The 14,605-nt window shown below is 43.0% G+C and overlaps 4 protein-coding genes across 4 annotated transcripts; 2 read left to right on the forward strand and 2 right to left on the reverse strand.

Annotated features, from left to right (window-relative positions):
* Positions 1–343: 343 nt before the first annotated feature.
* Positions 344–1,729, reverse strand: EAE97_011360 (uncharacterized protein; the record flags this gene model as incomplete). Its single annotated transcript, XM_038881875.1, has 2 exons — positions 344–1,654; positions 1,715–1,729. 2 exons carry the CDS (start codon positions 1,727–1,729, stop codon positions 344–346), a joined length of 1,326 nt encoding a protein of 441 aa, XP_038727284.1.
* A 2,148-nt stretch (positions 1,730–3,877) lies between these two features.
* On the reverse strand, positions 3,878–5,263 carry EAE97_011361 (uncharacterized protein; the record flags this gene model as incomplete). The annotated part of the gene is made up of 5 exons (XM_038881876.1): positions 3,878–4,282; positions 4,339–4,682; positions 4,739–4,815; positions 4,951–5,089; positions 5,140–5,263. The coding sequence occupies 5 exons, from the start codon at positions 5,261–5,263 to the stop codon at positions 3,878–3,880; spliced, it is 1,089 nt and encodes a 362-aa protein (XP_038727285.1).
* Positions 5,264–8,385: 3,122 nt separating this feature from the next.
* EAE97_011362 (uncharacterized protein) lies at positions 8,386–9,303 on the forward strand (the record flags this gene model as incomplete). Its single annotated transcript, XM_038881877.1, has 2 exons — positions 8,386–9,207; positions 9,262–9,303. The coding sequence occupies 2 exons, from the start codon at positions 8,386–8,388 to the stop codon at positions 9,301–9,303; spliced, it is 864 nt and encodes a 287-aa protein (XP_038727286.1).
* Positions 9,304–10,085: 782 nt separating this feature from the next.
* EAE97_011363 (uncharacterized protein) lies at positions 10,086–14,478 on the forward strand (the record flags this gene model as incomplete). The annotated part of the gene is made up of 2 exons (XM_038881878.1): positions 10,086–10,248; positions 10,301–14,478. The coding sequence occupies 2 exons, from the start codon at positions 10,086–10,088 to the stop codon at positions 14,476–14,478; spliced, it is 4,341 nt and encodes a 1,446-aa protein (XP_038727287.1).
* Between the last annotated feature and the right edge of the window lie 127 nt (positions 14,479–14,605).

Raw genomic sequence — 14,605 nt, forward strand, 5'->3', positions numbered from 1 at the left:
AGTAGATTTGGGAAGATACGATACGAGGATTCTTGGGAGGGATATAAGGAATTCTGTTTGTTACCTAGTCTTTAGTGGGGATGTGTGTAAGTTGGGGTTTGGAGATAGGTGGATTGGGTGATTGCTGGATGTTTGAGTATGGACTCTGGAGAGGATATTACGGGGCTGGAGTAGAGTGGATTGTATTGGATTGTGTGGTTGAAGTAGAGCTTGGGAAAGCAAAATGAAAGTGATGAGTATTTAGTATTCCCAATCCGTTTTCTATCACCGTTCTTGCGAATTACAGATGAATAAAATACTAAAGAACAAAATGCTGGCACAAAAGTCTCCCTCCGAATCCTTCCTATATGGTAGGCTTTCCGTGCGACCAACGCCCTTCATTGTATATTTCGGGACTCAAGTAAGAGGTAATTTCCAAAGAGTCATTCTCAATTTTGCCTGAAATGTACGTCTGCAGCCCAGTGGCAGCTTCAAGACGACGGTAAGTGCACATTCGATCCAGCACACCCATGAAATCCTTTGCACTCTGGTCTTGCGAACCTCCGCGTTTGTTGAAAAATGTTTGCAGCCCTTTAGCAACAGAAAGATCATCCTTTGCGTAATGTTTCACCGGGAGATAAACCTCTGTGGTTACTTTGGAACTACCAGGACGAACTTCAAAATAATAGAGGATTCCTGAAGTAATATGCGATTTGTAGGGAAGATGCCCAGCTTGTCCCTGATCACCACAACTGAAAACCATGTTCCACAACATTCGAAGCTCTTTCAACCCTTTTTCAATTTTAGACTTATCCTCAAAGATGCTCATAATCTCCATGACGCTTGCCAGTCTTATATCTGGACACCTAGCATATATCTTCATGCGTGACTTTTGGGGCGAAACGCAATCGAAAGCAATCATGAATGGGTCAAGTCCGAGTGACTTGCTCTTCAGATCTAAAGCTCGAACCAAGCCTTGGAGGGATGACCATTCCAATTCCTGAGCGAAGTTGGCTAGAGACTCAAGAATAACAGCAGATTCAGTTTGAGATGTTTCCATTGCTCTTGCAAACGGCATCATGTACAGCTTGACAACGGGCATCTTATCTCTCATTTCAAATGCCACGAATAAACTTGAAAGGGGTTGTTGCAGATCGAAACGTGATATAAAATCTTCAGAAAGAACGTCTTTTGAGGGAGTAAAATCCTTAAGAAGACGGTAGAACCATTGTACGTCAATCTCCGGTACATCCACTTCAAGGCGGTTAACAAGATCAATAGTAGCTTTCTGATTCCATGGGTCCGTAATTGTGCCAGATTGCTTGTTAATAGCTTCAATACTAAAGCGCACTCTTCTATCAACATCTCCCTGTGCATTTCTCCAGTTCCAGCTAAATTCAATGGGACTAAAATCATCTGTCATGTAGCTTTTCCATCGAGGGGGCTGGTTTGCCTCCATTGGAAATGGACCGAGGTTGGGAACGACGTATGTGTGGTAGAACATCATGGCTGAAGTCTGCTGGCGCAAGTCGTAATTTCCCGACACGAGCAAATTCCATAGCGTTGCACTTGTGGCATTCCACCAGAGAAGAGCATCGGGAGACAAGTGTTGATCTGAAGGTGCGGAAGAGGCAAGCGTAATGTCATGAGTTACCGAGCTACTCAATTGTTGACCCTGTCATTGCACAAGTACGTTAGTGTCGAATTTTCCAAACCAAGCAGAGCTAGGACGAACCGAGATACAGTCCATAATGAGGTAAGTTTCCAAAGCTTTTCGATTGCTACAGAGTTTGTGGAGGTGAATCTAGTGTCCGAAATACGATTGAGTGTGAGAATGTTGTGTGGATGGTTTGGATCTTCTGGAGGCAGCGGGAGACTTATATATCAGAGGACTATACTAAACTTCAGCAATTTAATGGTAATGTAGACCATTTGGCGCACTTAAGTCCGGTAATCTTATTGTGAAATCTCACAATCCAATCCCAACTAAGCAAAGCTTCAGAAGCCTGATGAGCTCTACCTCCAACGAGTCACCAACATCTGACATTGGGGTCGTATTCTTGAAACTATATCATAGCTACTCTAGTGGCAGTAGTTGTGATAGTGACAGGGTGTTAGCGCCGCTTAAAGCACAAAGATACATTGAAGAGAATCATCGCATCGGATATAGTCCATCACCAACAAATTTTCCATCATTCAAATGAATATTCGTCGTCAACAAAACCAACTGCATACAGCGCAATCAACACAGACGCAGACCCTTGAGCTATACCCACCTAGGTGTAAGGGTGAAAAGCTGGGCGCAAGATGTTCTTGTATCCTTCTATCCATTCAACATGCAGCTGACAACACCTTGCGAACTCGACGTCAAAAAGACTTTCTCGTTCTGTAAGAATCGTGGCAGCCATAAACTTTATCATTAAAAGATTCAAGAACGCCTTGACATCATGATTCGGTTTCAGCATCAATACCTCATATATGCGAGTATGTTCGCAGAGTCGACGCTTGTGTCTACATACGCATATATATCATGAACTTCTCCAACCAGCTGTATTCTGTGAGCTTATAGATCTTCAACTCGATACTCAAGCTATCATAGTTGTGAAGTTGTTGGTGGCGTAGTGGCGTAGTGCATCTGCAAATGCAGGGGCTAAAAATCATGTTTCTAGAACGTGTATCAATCATTTGAGATCGTATTTTATATATGAAACAATACTACATTAGCAAGGCTAAGAATAGACGGGTGATAGATTGGCTGTTTAGCTTACCTTCGATGGATTTCTTAGGGTGACAATGGCTTTTGATCTCTGGATTCAACGACATTTTGAACTCATGGACCCATCTTCCTACTTGCACTGTTACTTCATCCATTAGAAGTTGGGGAGAAAACAGCGGTTCTACGAGAAATCTACATCACACAACTCTCTGATCGTTCAAGTCTGGTACAGAAGTACCCTAGAAATATTCACTCTGACCCTTGTCGATATACTCGCATTTATCGACAGCATCTCAAAGTTGGGATAACTTCCAAAGCTCTCGAGGGATAGAATCACCTGGGCAATATCCTGAGAATATGAGCGTCGTCCGGCACGCAAACTTGAAGACAATGCCCGTGCTCGTCTGCAGCCATACATTTATTCGGCTTAGTGTTCAACATTCTAGCCGTAAAATAGGTGCTGGGTATTTGGATAAGTATATAATTGGCAGGTCATACTACAATCAATGTAACACTTCTCCACAATCCAGAATGTCACTATAAACACGCTTTGCCTTCTTCATGCCATGATCATGCATGAGTCAAATGCCAATTGTCATACCTAGTTAATCTATCACAAGTCAACCTGCATGAAATCTTCAGCCTGACCCGAGACTCTGGGCCGGGAGATCATTTCATGCAGGTGGTTCTTGGTTAGGCCGGTTCAAGTGTTCGAGTGTGATGTTATCACGGAATTGATATATTACTTGAATTGAAGATGTTGGTAATTTGAACCATCATGCAATGTATGAATGGCATGACTTTTGCTCCAATCCAAGTCACTCAGTTACACTGTGCTTTCCCTATCCGCATTAGGTATTCAAATATCTCAAGAATTTCGTGGTTGAATTGTGCATCGTACACGATAATCTTACACGAAAGTAGCAAACTCATCCTCTTCGGGCGCATTTTGCTTCGGAAACGTTTCCCGAGAAATATTTCACCGGGTAGTATGTGCCATTTTACCTGTGACTTGGCGTATAAATGCTAGTCATTGCTCCCTCAATATGTAACTCTTTCCATTTTTAGATGTTTGGTCACAAAGCTTTAAAGCAGATGTTACCATTGCTTCATGATTGTGTGTCTAGTAAGGCAGCAGTTTATCTGGCTATTAAATGATGATAACACGATATATTATATCATTTAGCATCTGATCGTCAAGCTCTTACCATACATTAAGATTCTAGCAATGATAACCACTAAGAGCGAGGCCATCAACAATGCAGCTGTAAGTATCTGCAGAGATATCCACCCATAAAATTCCAGAGCGCCTGCAATTGGATTTCCGACCAATATTCCTACGGATATCGGCATCAAGAGCATTCCTAAGCGGACACCCAAAACGCCTGTATCTGGAGATAATGCAACACCGAGATTTGGAGATATTGACGTCAATCCGCCGGAAAAGAAGCCGTACGATACAGTGAATAGAATCATACTAGCAGTGCTGTGAACAGCTATCCAGGTGAAAGCTAAAATTCCACTTAGGAGAACGCAAATTATGTCGATATTAAATGGGCCATAGATGTCGGCGAAGCGGGTCGGGATCTATAGTTTTATTAGGAACCAAGAATTGATAAGAATCTGGATGAGGGAAAACATACGATTCGCCCAAAGAAATACCCGACGTTGAGTAGAGGGAGAAGATAAGGAACAAGGTCGCCTCCCACTATATTGGTGTCGAGAGCATATGATTGAACATAGAAAGGCGGGATATAAGCACCCATAAATACTAGGAAAAAGAAGATACTAGTAACCAAGAAAGGAGGTTCTTTCCAGGCGCTCGTATCGAATATCTTCCTGACTGCAGACGGGGGAGTTCGTACACGCATTCCGAGTATAGGAACTGTAGCGGCCAAGAGAATGATAAAACCAATGACGCGGAGTGACCGCCCAAAACCAATTTTTGGTTGCAACTGGTTGAAAATTATCGGAAAGACAACGCCTCCTGCGGATCGCATGTGTCAACGTTGGATTAAGGACCGCAATATCTCTTTAACGTACCTATGGCACTACCAGAAGCTGCAACTCCCAACGCCAATGCTTGTTTCTTGTCGAAATAAGCTGGAAGCACAGCAATGCTAGGAATAAATAAACAACCACTGCCTATGCCGAACATGACTCCTTGTGCCAGTATAAAATGCTAATATTCGGAACTTATACTGGTTAACATCATTGCTAACATGCATAAAAAGCATCCTATCCAAACAAGAGACCTCAAATATCCATGGTCAAAAACTGGACCAGCAACTATAGAGAATCCGAAGAGAAAAAATGCTTGAATGGATCCAATCCAAGAGATCTGAGACGGAGTCCATGAGGGATAGTCAGTCTCGTAGTATGCTTGAAAAGAACCTAAAGGCTTCAGTAAAGGTTTTTCAAATATTGCAGTGCTCGAAAGTTACCAAATGAGCTCAGGAGGCCCCAAGATAGGAAGAATAGAGAAAATGAGCTTGCGCACTGCACCCAAGCAACAAAACCTCCATCTGGTGCTGGTGCATCGGTGGCTGATCTCGGTTCAACTAGCATTTTGATTTTGGTTATGAAGTTCAAATAGAAAGGTCAATTGTGCAAATTTCTGGACTTTCATGTCAATGTGGCAGAAAGACAAAGAATCTGTCCGCGTACCTCAAGGCATCGTAGGTCTTATCGAGAAAATTTGTTTGACTTGGGACTCCATCTCCGTACCGAAAGTAACTCTGATCATTGCATTGTTAAGCGCAAATACATTTAATCGTTTTGGAAACATGGAGAGTGCATTGAGCAGTTGACATCCAACATTTAACCTACAGCATGCCTTGACTAGTCGGTACGTAGTAGCAGTGCTTACTGTGAGCTTGTTCAGGTCTAATATGATTGGAGCGGTTAGCACATGGGCTGGTTCTAGCCTAACATCAGAAAATGACACTGTGAGATTAGATTGCTGTGGTTAGAAACTCCCCAATACTCCATGATATCACATGCATGCTTCTGCATCCGGATAAATTCGAGGCTTGAAGTATGCTTGCTAGGTGTGGGTAACCATAGTAACCCTACCATGATTACACATATGGATTAGCGGGAATCTTTCGGCAACATGCATGGATGATAGGCTATAACAACACATTTTCAGGTAAAATATTTAGCTTGGAAGATGTTCAGAAAGTGTTTGGTAATCGGCTGTGAGTATCTTGTGAACATGTCGCCATGGTCAGTTGTGCGAATAGTCTCTGGATGAGTATCGAGTTGACACTTCAGTGATAGATGCATTCCGTGACTTTGCTCCAAAAGAATAGATGGGGATGTTTCTTGTACGCAAATCTGTGTTTACACCCATCAAAGAAGTGAAATTCCAAGCGAAATTTGTCAGGCCACTGAAACTGCACCATGGATTTCCGAACTCCACCTTCCCTTTTAGGAATTTTCGGTACCGGTGCTGTGGTACGGATGCAAGTATCGTTCTTCCTATTGGTACTATAGTATATTTCCTGACTGCGCGACGCAGAAATTAATATACTTCGTATGCACGCAATCTGAGTGGAGGCGGGGGTAAGAATCTTCGTCTCGTAAAGCAATCCTTGAGCAATTCTCCCCGCAATTGCAGCTTTCCTCTCAATCGAAGTCTGAGATTAGTTTACTGAATGAGAAGTGTGCATTGAGCTGTTAGAATCAATCCCAAATAGTGGAGTCAATACATCCTGATATATATATATATATGTCTCTAAGCTGGGGCTAATAGATTGAATTGGCAATTGTTACAGCAAATACCACCTGCTTCATCCGTCAGTGTAATCATGAAATGGATCAATATCGATTGAATGGTAAAGATTCCTAAGACCTCGATTTCATAAGGAATATACCCAAAAACACTTACTTTTCTTGGCACACAGGCTAGTATCGCTCTTCCAGAGTTACAGCAATCTTCAGAGCAATTACAAGTTACAAGATATCACCAATAGATACCAAGAATCTACCTAGATGTCGCTAAAAAGGTCGTATCGCCGCATAGTCTGCTTTCTACTGTTGCCCACGTGTTTCGAAAATTCTTCCATCTGTACTTTCATTATTACATGGAAACTCATACGACAGTTCAAGTTGAAAAAGAATACAATTCACGTATATGTATGTAATATCTTAAAAGCTCTACCTCATAGTAAGTAGATACACGGTATCTGAGGCAATTTTTCAAGTCATTCGCATGTAAATTCGTATCGGAAATTTAGAATTATACTATCGACTTTCAAATCCTCCAAATTTTCTTGAATCATAGAATATAATTTTAATAAGAGATTATAATGGACTTGGCAATACTCAAATATTACTACTTATCGACTATTTCGATAAATCCTGCCAACAATATAACAGTGAAGCCATTCTGCTGCATAGGTATCTAATCGAAAATTGCTTCCCCACAAGCGGAATTTGAGAAAAAAGACAGCTTCAAAAGGATCCAGCACCAACGAATCCTTCATCTCATTGATTTATCATCTGATCTGCATAGCTGAAACCCAAGATGAGCTTTGCCAGCGCATTATCCTTCACGGACGATACTTGCCATTCAATCTGAACATATCAGAGTCCAGGGCCCATCTCTGACCAATCTATCGTGTCTCTAGATATCACATGCCACTTGACAAGGAGAAATAGCCATACATCGCGTTTGGTACCGATATCACTAAATCGATACGTTTTATCGCATGTCGAATGACATAGTTCCACACACTGTAAAGTTGGCAATTGATGATTCTTTTTGCGCTAGCAATGATTAGATAGACCTTGGTGATCTGATTTTTCTAATTGGAATATGGATGTGGTCGCATTTATCGAATTTATTTCAGACGGTAGATGTGATATCAATCAAAGTTGTTTCCAATCTTGTGGAACTAATGTAATGAAAGACAAGAGGATTACAGATTGTTGGTGGACCACAGGAGTCATAGCCTTTTTTTTTGTCTTTTGCTGAAGTTCTTCTTGTGAGATGATCCGTATGATTTCCAACCCCAATCAATGAAATCTAAAGCTGCAAGCCACTTGGTCTTTATTCTGTAGACCACAGCAATGGATGAGCTGACTGCTGTTGAGCCAACTGAGTTCCAGGGAGTGAAGAAAAGTGATTTGTACCTAGGAAGTGGTAGCCTTGTTAGATATAGAAGTCTTTGGTAGAATAGACATATGTGTCAACGCAAACGACCTAGCAAAGATTAATGGGGAAAATGAAGATGTAATGCAACCTTCTAAAGTATACAATAGCCAGTGAACGACAGGTAGAGAGATATCTAAGTACTTGACATTTCCAATGTCTTGCTCTATGAAGCTTTGTATCTGAAGCGATTCTCATCATTGTGTAGCTTTATGAACTACATTAATCTGCCTGATCGTATTCAAAATCTAAAATGTATAAAGTTACACTGTGGAGACTGCTTTGCAGTACAGCAAATAACCATGGAACGCACAAACAGTATCTTCAAAGACGAAAATGGTGAATTCGTAACTGGCCGAATCATATGACACTAACGACAGTTCATTGATCCAAGACGTGATTGCTTCGGTTATCAATTTTTTAAGCTTGGAGGTTGTTTAAACAACAACCAGAGAAATAGCCACTCAGATCCCTCTGACCTCATAACCCTCGAAAACTCCTCCTTTGCACTTGCTACCATTACATTATAACCATGGGCAGAACGAAATCAATACCTATTGATACCAGGAATTTGAATGGTATAAATGAGGCGCGAATAGTTCCTTCCACAAACTTCATCGATATCAATGGTCAGGAAGATCGCGCGGTCAGATACATAAGAGAGGCTCCATTTGTCACCTTCAGCAACAGCGGAGCCATAAATGGCATCTACGAATTTCATAGAAGAGCGCAACCTAGCGACCGTATCAATTTCAGAACGAAATGGACTTCACAAGCCTTACTTCGAGAGGAAGAGCGCTGGATTGCCAATCAGTATGCAGATGGGGTTCCTGGAAATAAACAAATGACGAAAGGCATGGCTCAAGAGGATGGAGTTCGCGCGCAACAAGAAGGAATCATCCGAAAATACGTGGAACCAAGTAACAAATACATATCGCGCCCTAATCGCATTACGGATAAGATACGACGTCGCCCAAAACAACTAGAGCTTCCGCCAGTCGTTGATGGTATCAATTGGCTTGCGGATCGGCTGAAAGAGGGGACAGTCAACGACCAGACAGCTTTTCTAAGTCACTGGCAGAACGATTCCTATCAATGTGCCAAGTCGAGAGGCAGAGTCAGAAATCTTTCGACACAGTATGCATTTGAGGTGCCTATGAAAGATCTCGATAACGATGAATCATACTCCTCGAGAGGAAGTGACTATCATGTAGCACCTTCTCCAAAGCAGCGAGCAACTGCAATATCACCTCGATCTTGTATTAATTGTTATGAGAGGCACCATGGGTGTGACAGAAGTTTGCCTAGTTGCTCTACCTGCAGCGCAATTCATGCATACTGCGTCTATCCCAAAGTAAGTCCCCCGGGTTAAATCACCGCGATTTGACAGCTGATATGTTCTTTGAAGGTTACTACTAGAGTATCTCCAAAGAAGCGGAAGAAGTGGTAGTAAGATATGTTTGTATGGGTGACAAACATCAAATTGGTTTCGTTGGCAAAAGGGATCTTCTTGGCGGCTAGATTGCTTGTAATCTGTGTTGATATCAGATAATCATGGAGAAGGGAGGAGCGGTGGACAATTCATATCATGCATAATCTTAAGCAAAAGTTCTCGTCTCCGAAGAAAATGGCTTATACGATATTCAGCGTATCGAGTACTTCACGAGTAGCTACTCACAAAGGAGGAACATGTCCAGTAGCGTGCACATATAGCAGTAAAATTCGAAGTGAATCGTTCAAACTCATCATATCATTGCACTGCCTGTTTAGAATGTTTCCTGTGATAGAGTCATATGAAGAGCAGATATTAGGCCTTGGGGAGTAAGAAGCTCGTCTAATCTTGAACATTGACAGGACTTCGAAATATTGACGTACATATATACAATCACTGTGTTGATATCCAAAGTAATGAGGTTGAGTGAGTTGGAGTGAAGTTAAGAATCTAGCCTCGGGATGTGCCGCTGCTGTGGGACCTTGAATCATTTACCAATCATGCAAAATAGGCACCGTATAACAGGGGATCTGGTATCCTCGTCGTCTCAATGTAAAGAGATAGCTTTAATACGAATTTATTATTCGTCATATTTTACTATTCTTTGGTCCTACAAATTCTCGGATATTTATTTATTATTTCTAACAGTCATGAATCTCAGCTCAAGCCGGTAGTAACATCATCATATCACGAATTCGAGCTCTACCTAGCTAGGCGCATCGCATCCAAATGTTCTCACAATGCTCGATCAGCTGTCGCCCGTTGCTCCTGCGAGAGTACGAGTTGTACTGTTACCAATTGGGCAAATCAAACGCGCAAGATTTCTGAGTTTTGTAGAAAGGTTGCAACCTCAGAATGTTGTGCGTTTGGGGGATATCAGTCCAGATGGACGTCCCAATAGAAGTGAGAATTAAACTCTCCTTAATGCGCATTTGGCAGCGCTGACAATTGGCAGATATGTTCTCCCCATTAGCCTTTCCTTTGGGGATGATTGTTTATGATCTCACGACACATTATCCGCCCTCTACCCACCTCGCGTTATCTCCCTTTGAATTATACAGAGAGCCGCTCGTTATTATAGCACTCGCGGATGGTGCCGAGCTTGAGCATACCTCTTATAAAGGGGTTTCGAGAAATAGTCTCAATGGAACTGGGGTATCGCGGTTAGATCAAAACGTGCGGAACTTGTACCAAGATTTGGAAGACTTGAGAGATCGATACCCCAAGGCGCTGGTCCACCAAGTATTATTGTTCGACCATATACATGAGAAGTCTGCTACGGCTTTGCCAGAAGGCCTAGTCGCTATACCACCAGCTGCTGACTGCGGTTTAACGACAATGAAGACTGTTATGTGCGACATATCTGCCTTATTGCTTGCGGAGATGACGACACTCGCAAGGTCACTCCAAGCCTTGCCTACAATCGAGTCTCCAGCCCAATCAGGAAATAGGCCGTTCAATGGGGGATCGTGGGGCGGAGGCTCACCCGATGGATCCTCAAGACGGAACTCTCAGTTTACACTCCCTCAACAAGACTCCAGATCTTCATCTCCCGCTAGCGCCGTCGATCGTGCAAACTATCGAATGTCGATGCCAGTAATTCGATCGGCACCCTCGGACTCTGACACATCTTCACCACTAGGTCGCTCTGGCAGTCCTGCAACCGGTGTCCGCTCTGACTCGCCACCAACCTTTGATAATATAATTGGGGATACTGGGCTTATAACGAAAAATTTACCTTCTCGACTCGGCACTCCGAGCAGCAAAGGGGCCAGAGACAGTAGCAGGGACAGAGTGTCAATTATAGGATTCGGATCAGGGAGTACTAGTGAAAGGTCAAGAAACAAAGGGAAAAGTCGTGTTGGCATTGTCATTGGTTCGATGTACATGTGCGCAGGGCGGTGGAGTGATGCATTACGCGAGCTTGTCGAAAGTGCCGCTATTGCGAAAGCAAATCTTGATCATTTATGGCATGCAAAGGCACTTGACAATATCCTTGTGAGTATGCTCATGCTCGCCTGGACTGGCTTGGACTTTCAAATTCCACAAATCTGTTATGTATCTGCAGAAAAAGCTCCGTCTTTAACATCAGCTCTGGAGCCAAGAAGTCCTGCTAGCAATCGTTTAGTCTCCCTACAGAATCTGGCTACTTTGCTTCCAGAGCTGTTGGATAGAATCTTAAATCTCTATACTCGTGCTGCGAACAATGTTGGGGAGGCTATGCCACAACATCCATTTTCCGAGACTGTCATTCGCTATGCGAAACTTTCTTCAGCTATACACACAGGTGGTGGTCAATTAAATGACGAAGTTTTACAACTAGTTGTTCTCGGAACCCCTTTTCAAAAAGCCCCCAATCTCGCAACGCCTCGTTTGAACATACAGCCCACCCGTGGGGAAGTTCTGAAAACCATACTAAGAGCATTTCCTGTGTATTCATCCTCTGAAAATATTGTTGTTGTGGATCGAATAATAATATTGAGCGGCATAGCCTCAGTTCTAGGATCAATGGGGTATAATAGGAAAAAGGCGATGGTAATCCGTGAATTAGTTTTGGTGTTAATTCCAGCCCTCGTCCAAGCTCGTCTCAGAGGAGCAGCTGAAATGGGAGTTCATCCAGCTGCAGGATTAGCAGCGCTAAGTGCGAACGGAAATAACAACGGGGCTGGAGCCCTTGAACTCGGTGAAGGTGACATGGAGAACGGTGTAGACTCGTTTCTCTCGCTACTAGGCCAAACTTATGGAGTTGTAGCCTCTAGAGCCACTGCCGAAGATGCATTCGATGATTCAGATGAAGCAACTATTCTTAGAATACTTGACGATTCTTCGATCCGCTCTTTCGGAAGCCAAGCCTTGAAAATGGAGGTTCTGAGATCTTGCATCAATCTTTCCGAAGCATTGCCGGATTTTCAGGGCGTTTTAAAGTTCACTGCAGATTTATTAAGAACTGCTGGTAGTGGTGTAGCGCCAGGTCCACGGAGTGAAGATGCATCTCCCAATATGAGTCGCGAGGAACAGATTCGGCTGATGACTAACATTACTCGCACGCTGGGAGCTGCTAGGAATTTGGGGGTTCATGAACTTTCCGCAGAGTACTGGGATGAATTTCTGGTTCGAGGCGTTGAGCTTGAGCCTCTACCTCAATCGAGAACCCCAATTCCTCATACACGCGGAGAACTCCCTGATGGAGAGAATATCGCTACAGCGAGAGAGATAAATCCTTTCATATACAATCCTTTCTTACGCCCACTAAATGCATCCATTGTTGATCATATCATGGTTGCTGGTGAGGGAGCTGTTTTCAAGGTTACTTTGCAAAACCCATATGAGTTTGATGTGGAAATAGAAAGTATCAAACTTGATGCTGATGGGGCGGGCTTCGAATCTGCCGTACAAAAAACCGTTATCGGACCTTACAGAACCCAAATTCTTACCATATTAGGGACACCTAAAGACCCAGGGTCCCTCAAAATTACTGGATGCATTATAAAAGTAAGAGGATGCCGAGAACGGCGATTCCCTATATTTTCGGATTCATGGTCACCACAAGGCGATGTCAAAATTAAGTCTATTGGCGTGGCAAAGATATTCGGGCAGAAGTCTCGCCCTACAAGTTTTGGCTCTACATCATCCAGTGTAGTACCTTGGGGCGTCATACCTCCTCTGCCAACTACTGTGGGACTGAATGTCATTGACAAACAACCTATAGTAGCAATAAAGTCCACTAATCTATCACAATCTGCTTTGATGGTATTAGAAGGGGAACGCCAAAGGTTCTCTATTACTTTAGAAAATCTTTCAAAGGAGACACCCGTTGATCTACTATTATTTTCCTTCAAAGATTCTACTCAAGCGCCATTACAAACTGCAATGAGTAATCGTGAAGCATCACCAGCAGAGCTATATGAGTACGAATTGATTTTGGCACGTAAACAAGCACTTCGATATATTCCAAATCCTGATCAGAAGCCATACATCGAACCTGGTGGGAAGGCCACTTTTGAATTAGAAATACTGGGGAAATCTGGTCTAACAAGTGCTACTGTCCACGTGGACTATGCTCATCTTGGTATTCCTCAGTCAGAAGTTGAAAATGGGTTTCATACTCGTCAAGTGAGTTTGCCACTTACAATAACTGTAAATGCAAGTATAGAGCTGGCACGAATGGATGTTATACCATTTACCGGAAATTTACCCCTGTCTTTATGGTCCAAGATCGATGGTACTCTGGCGGCTGAGGATTTTACACCGCAAGATCATTGTTTACTAATTCTTGATCTTCGAAATGCTTGGCCAAGCAGTATCCATGTCTCGATAGACATTGAGAAAGGAGGCAAGATTGAAGAGGAAGTGGTTCCTGGTAATACGTCCCGCATCATGTTTCCGATTCCTCGGATTTACTTAGAAAACCCAACTGCCTCTATCCCGGCTCTTGATCCCTCGCGACAACGACAGTTCGTCGTAAGCGCAGGCCGAATATCCGCAGATTCAGAACGAGCTACCCGGGAAGCATTCTGGTATCGTGAAGAAATTCTCAAAATTCTGAAAGGGACCTGGGAGACACGCTCTGGCGTCCGTCGCAAAGGAAATATAGAATTACGCGGCCTTCGTCTCAGCCAACGTGTTATCGACGCTATCAGAATTGAGGATATTTCAATTGACATCTTGATCAATGACAAGTCAGGTCCGAAACACGAAGTTCACACCGATACATTCTCTTCGATTACTGTTCGCATCAGCAACCGATCATCTAGCCCCATCCATCCACTTCTTCGTCTTCAACCATCTATCCGCAATCATTCACTCACTCAAACTCTTGATCTGTCCAAGAAATTTGTTTGGAACGGTGTGCTGCAACAGACTCTCCCACAAGTTCCTGGGAACGAACAAATCGAACTTGACATTGGCATGACGCCGCTTTGTAGAGGCGAGTTCGAACTCAGCGCTTCAGTCGAAGAAGTGAGATTAGTTGAGGCACCGAAAGAAGAAGTCACAATTAAAGAAGGTGGAAGAACCAGAGCTGATACGAAGAATCTGATGGATGCTATGTTGGGGGCTAAGGAGAGGAGGATCTGGCATTCGAGAGAACCTTGCTTGCTTGTTGTGAGGGATGAGGATGATACGGAAGATTAGGAAGAAAAAGATGCTGACGATCAAGAAAAAGATGACGATAAAGTTGAAAGTGCTCAAGATGATTAAAGACGTAAATAATGAGCAAAGGAGTCTAATTGTATTATCGTACTCGTGTTTGTAAATTTGC

Source organism: Botrytis byssoidea, assembly GCF_014898295.1.
Source record: "Botrytis byssoidea strain MUCL 94 chromosome Unknown BBYS_036, whole genome shotgun sequence".
In the NCBI taxonomy this organism is placed as follows: Eukaryota; Fungi; Ascomycota; class Leotiomycetes; order Helotiales; family Sclerotiniaceae; genus Botrytis; species Botrytis byssoidea.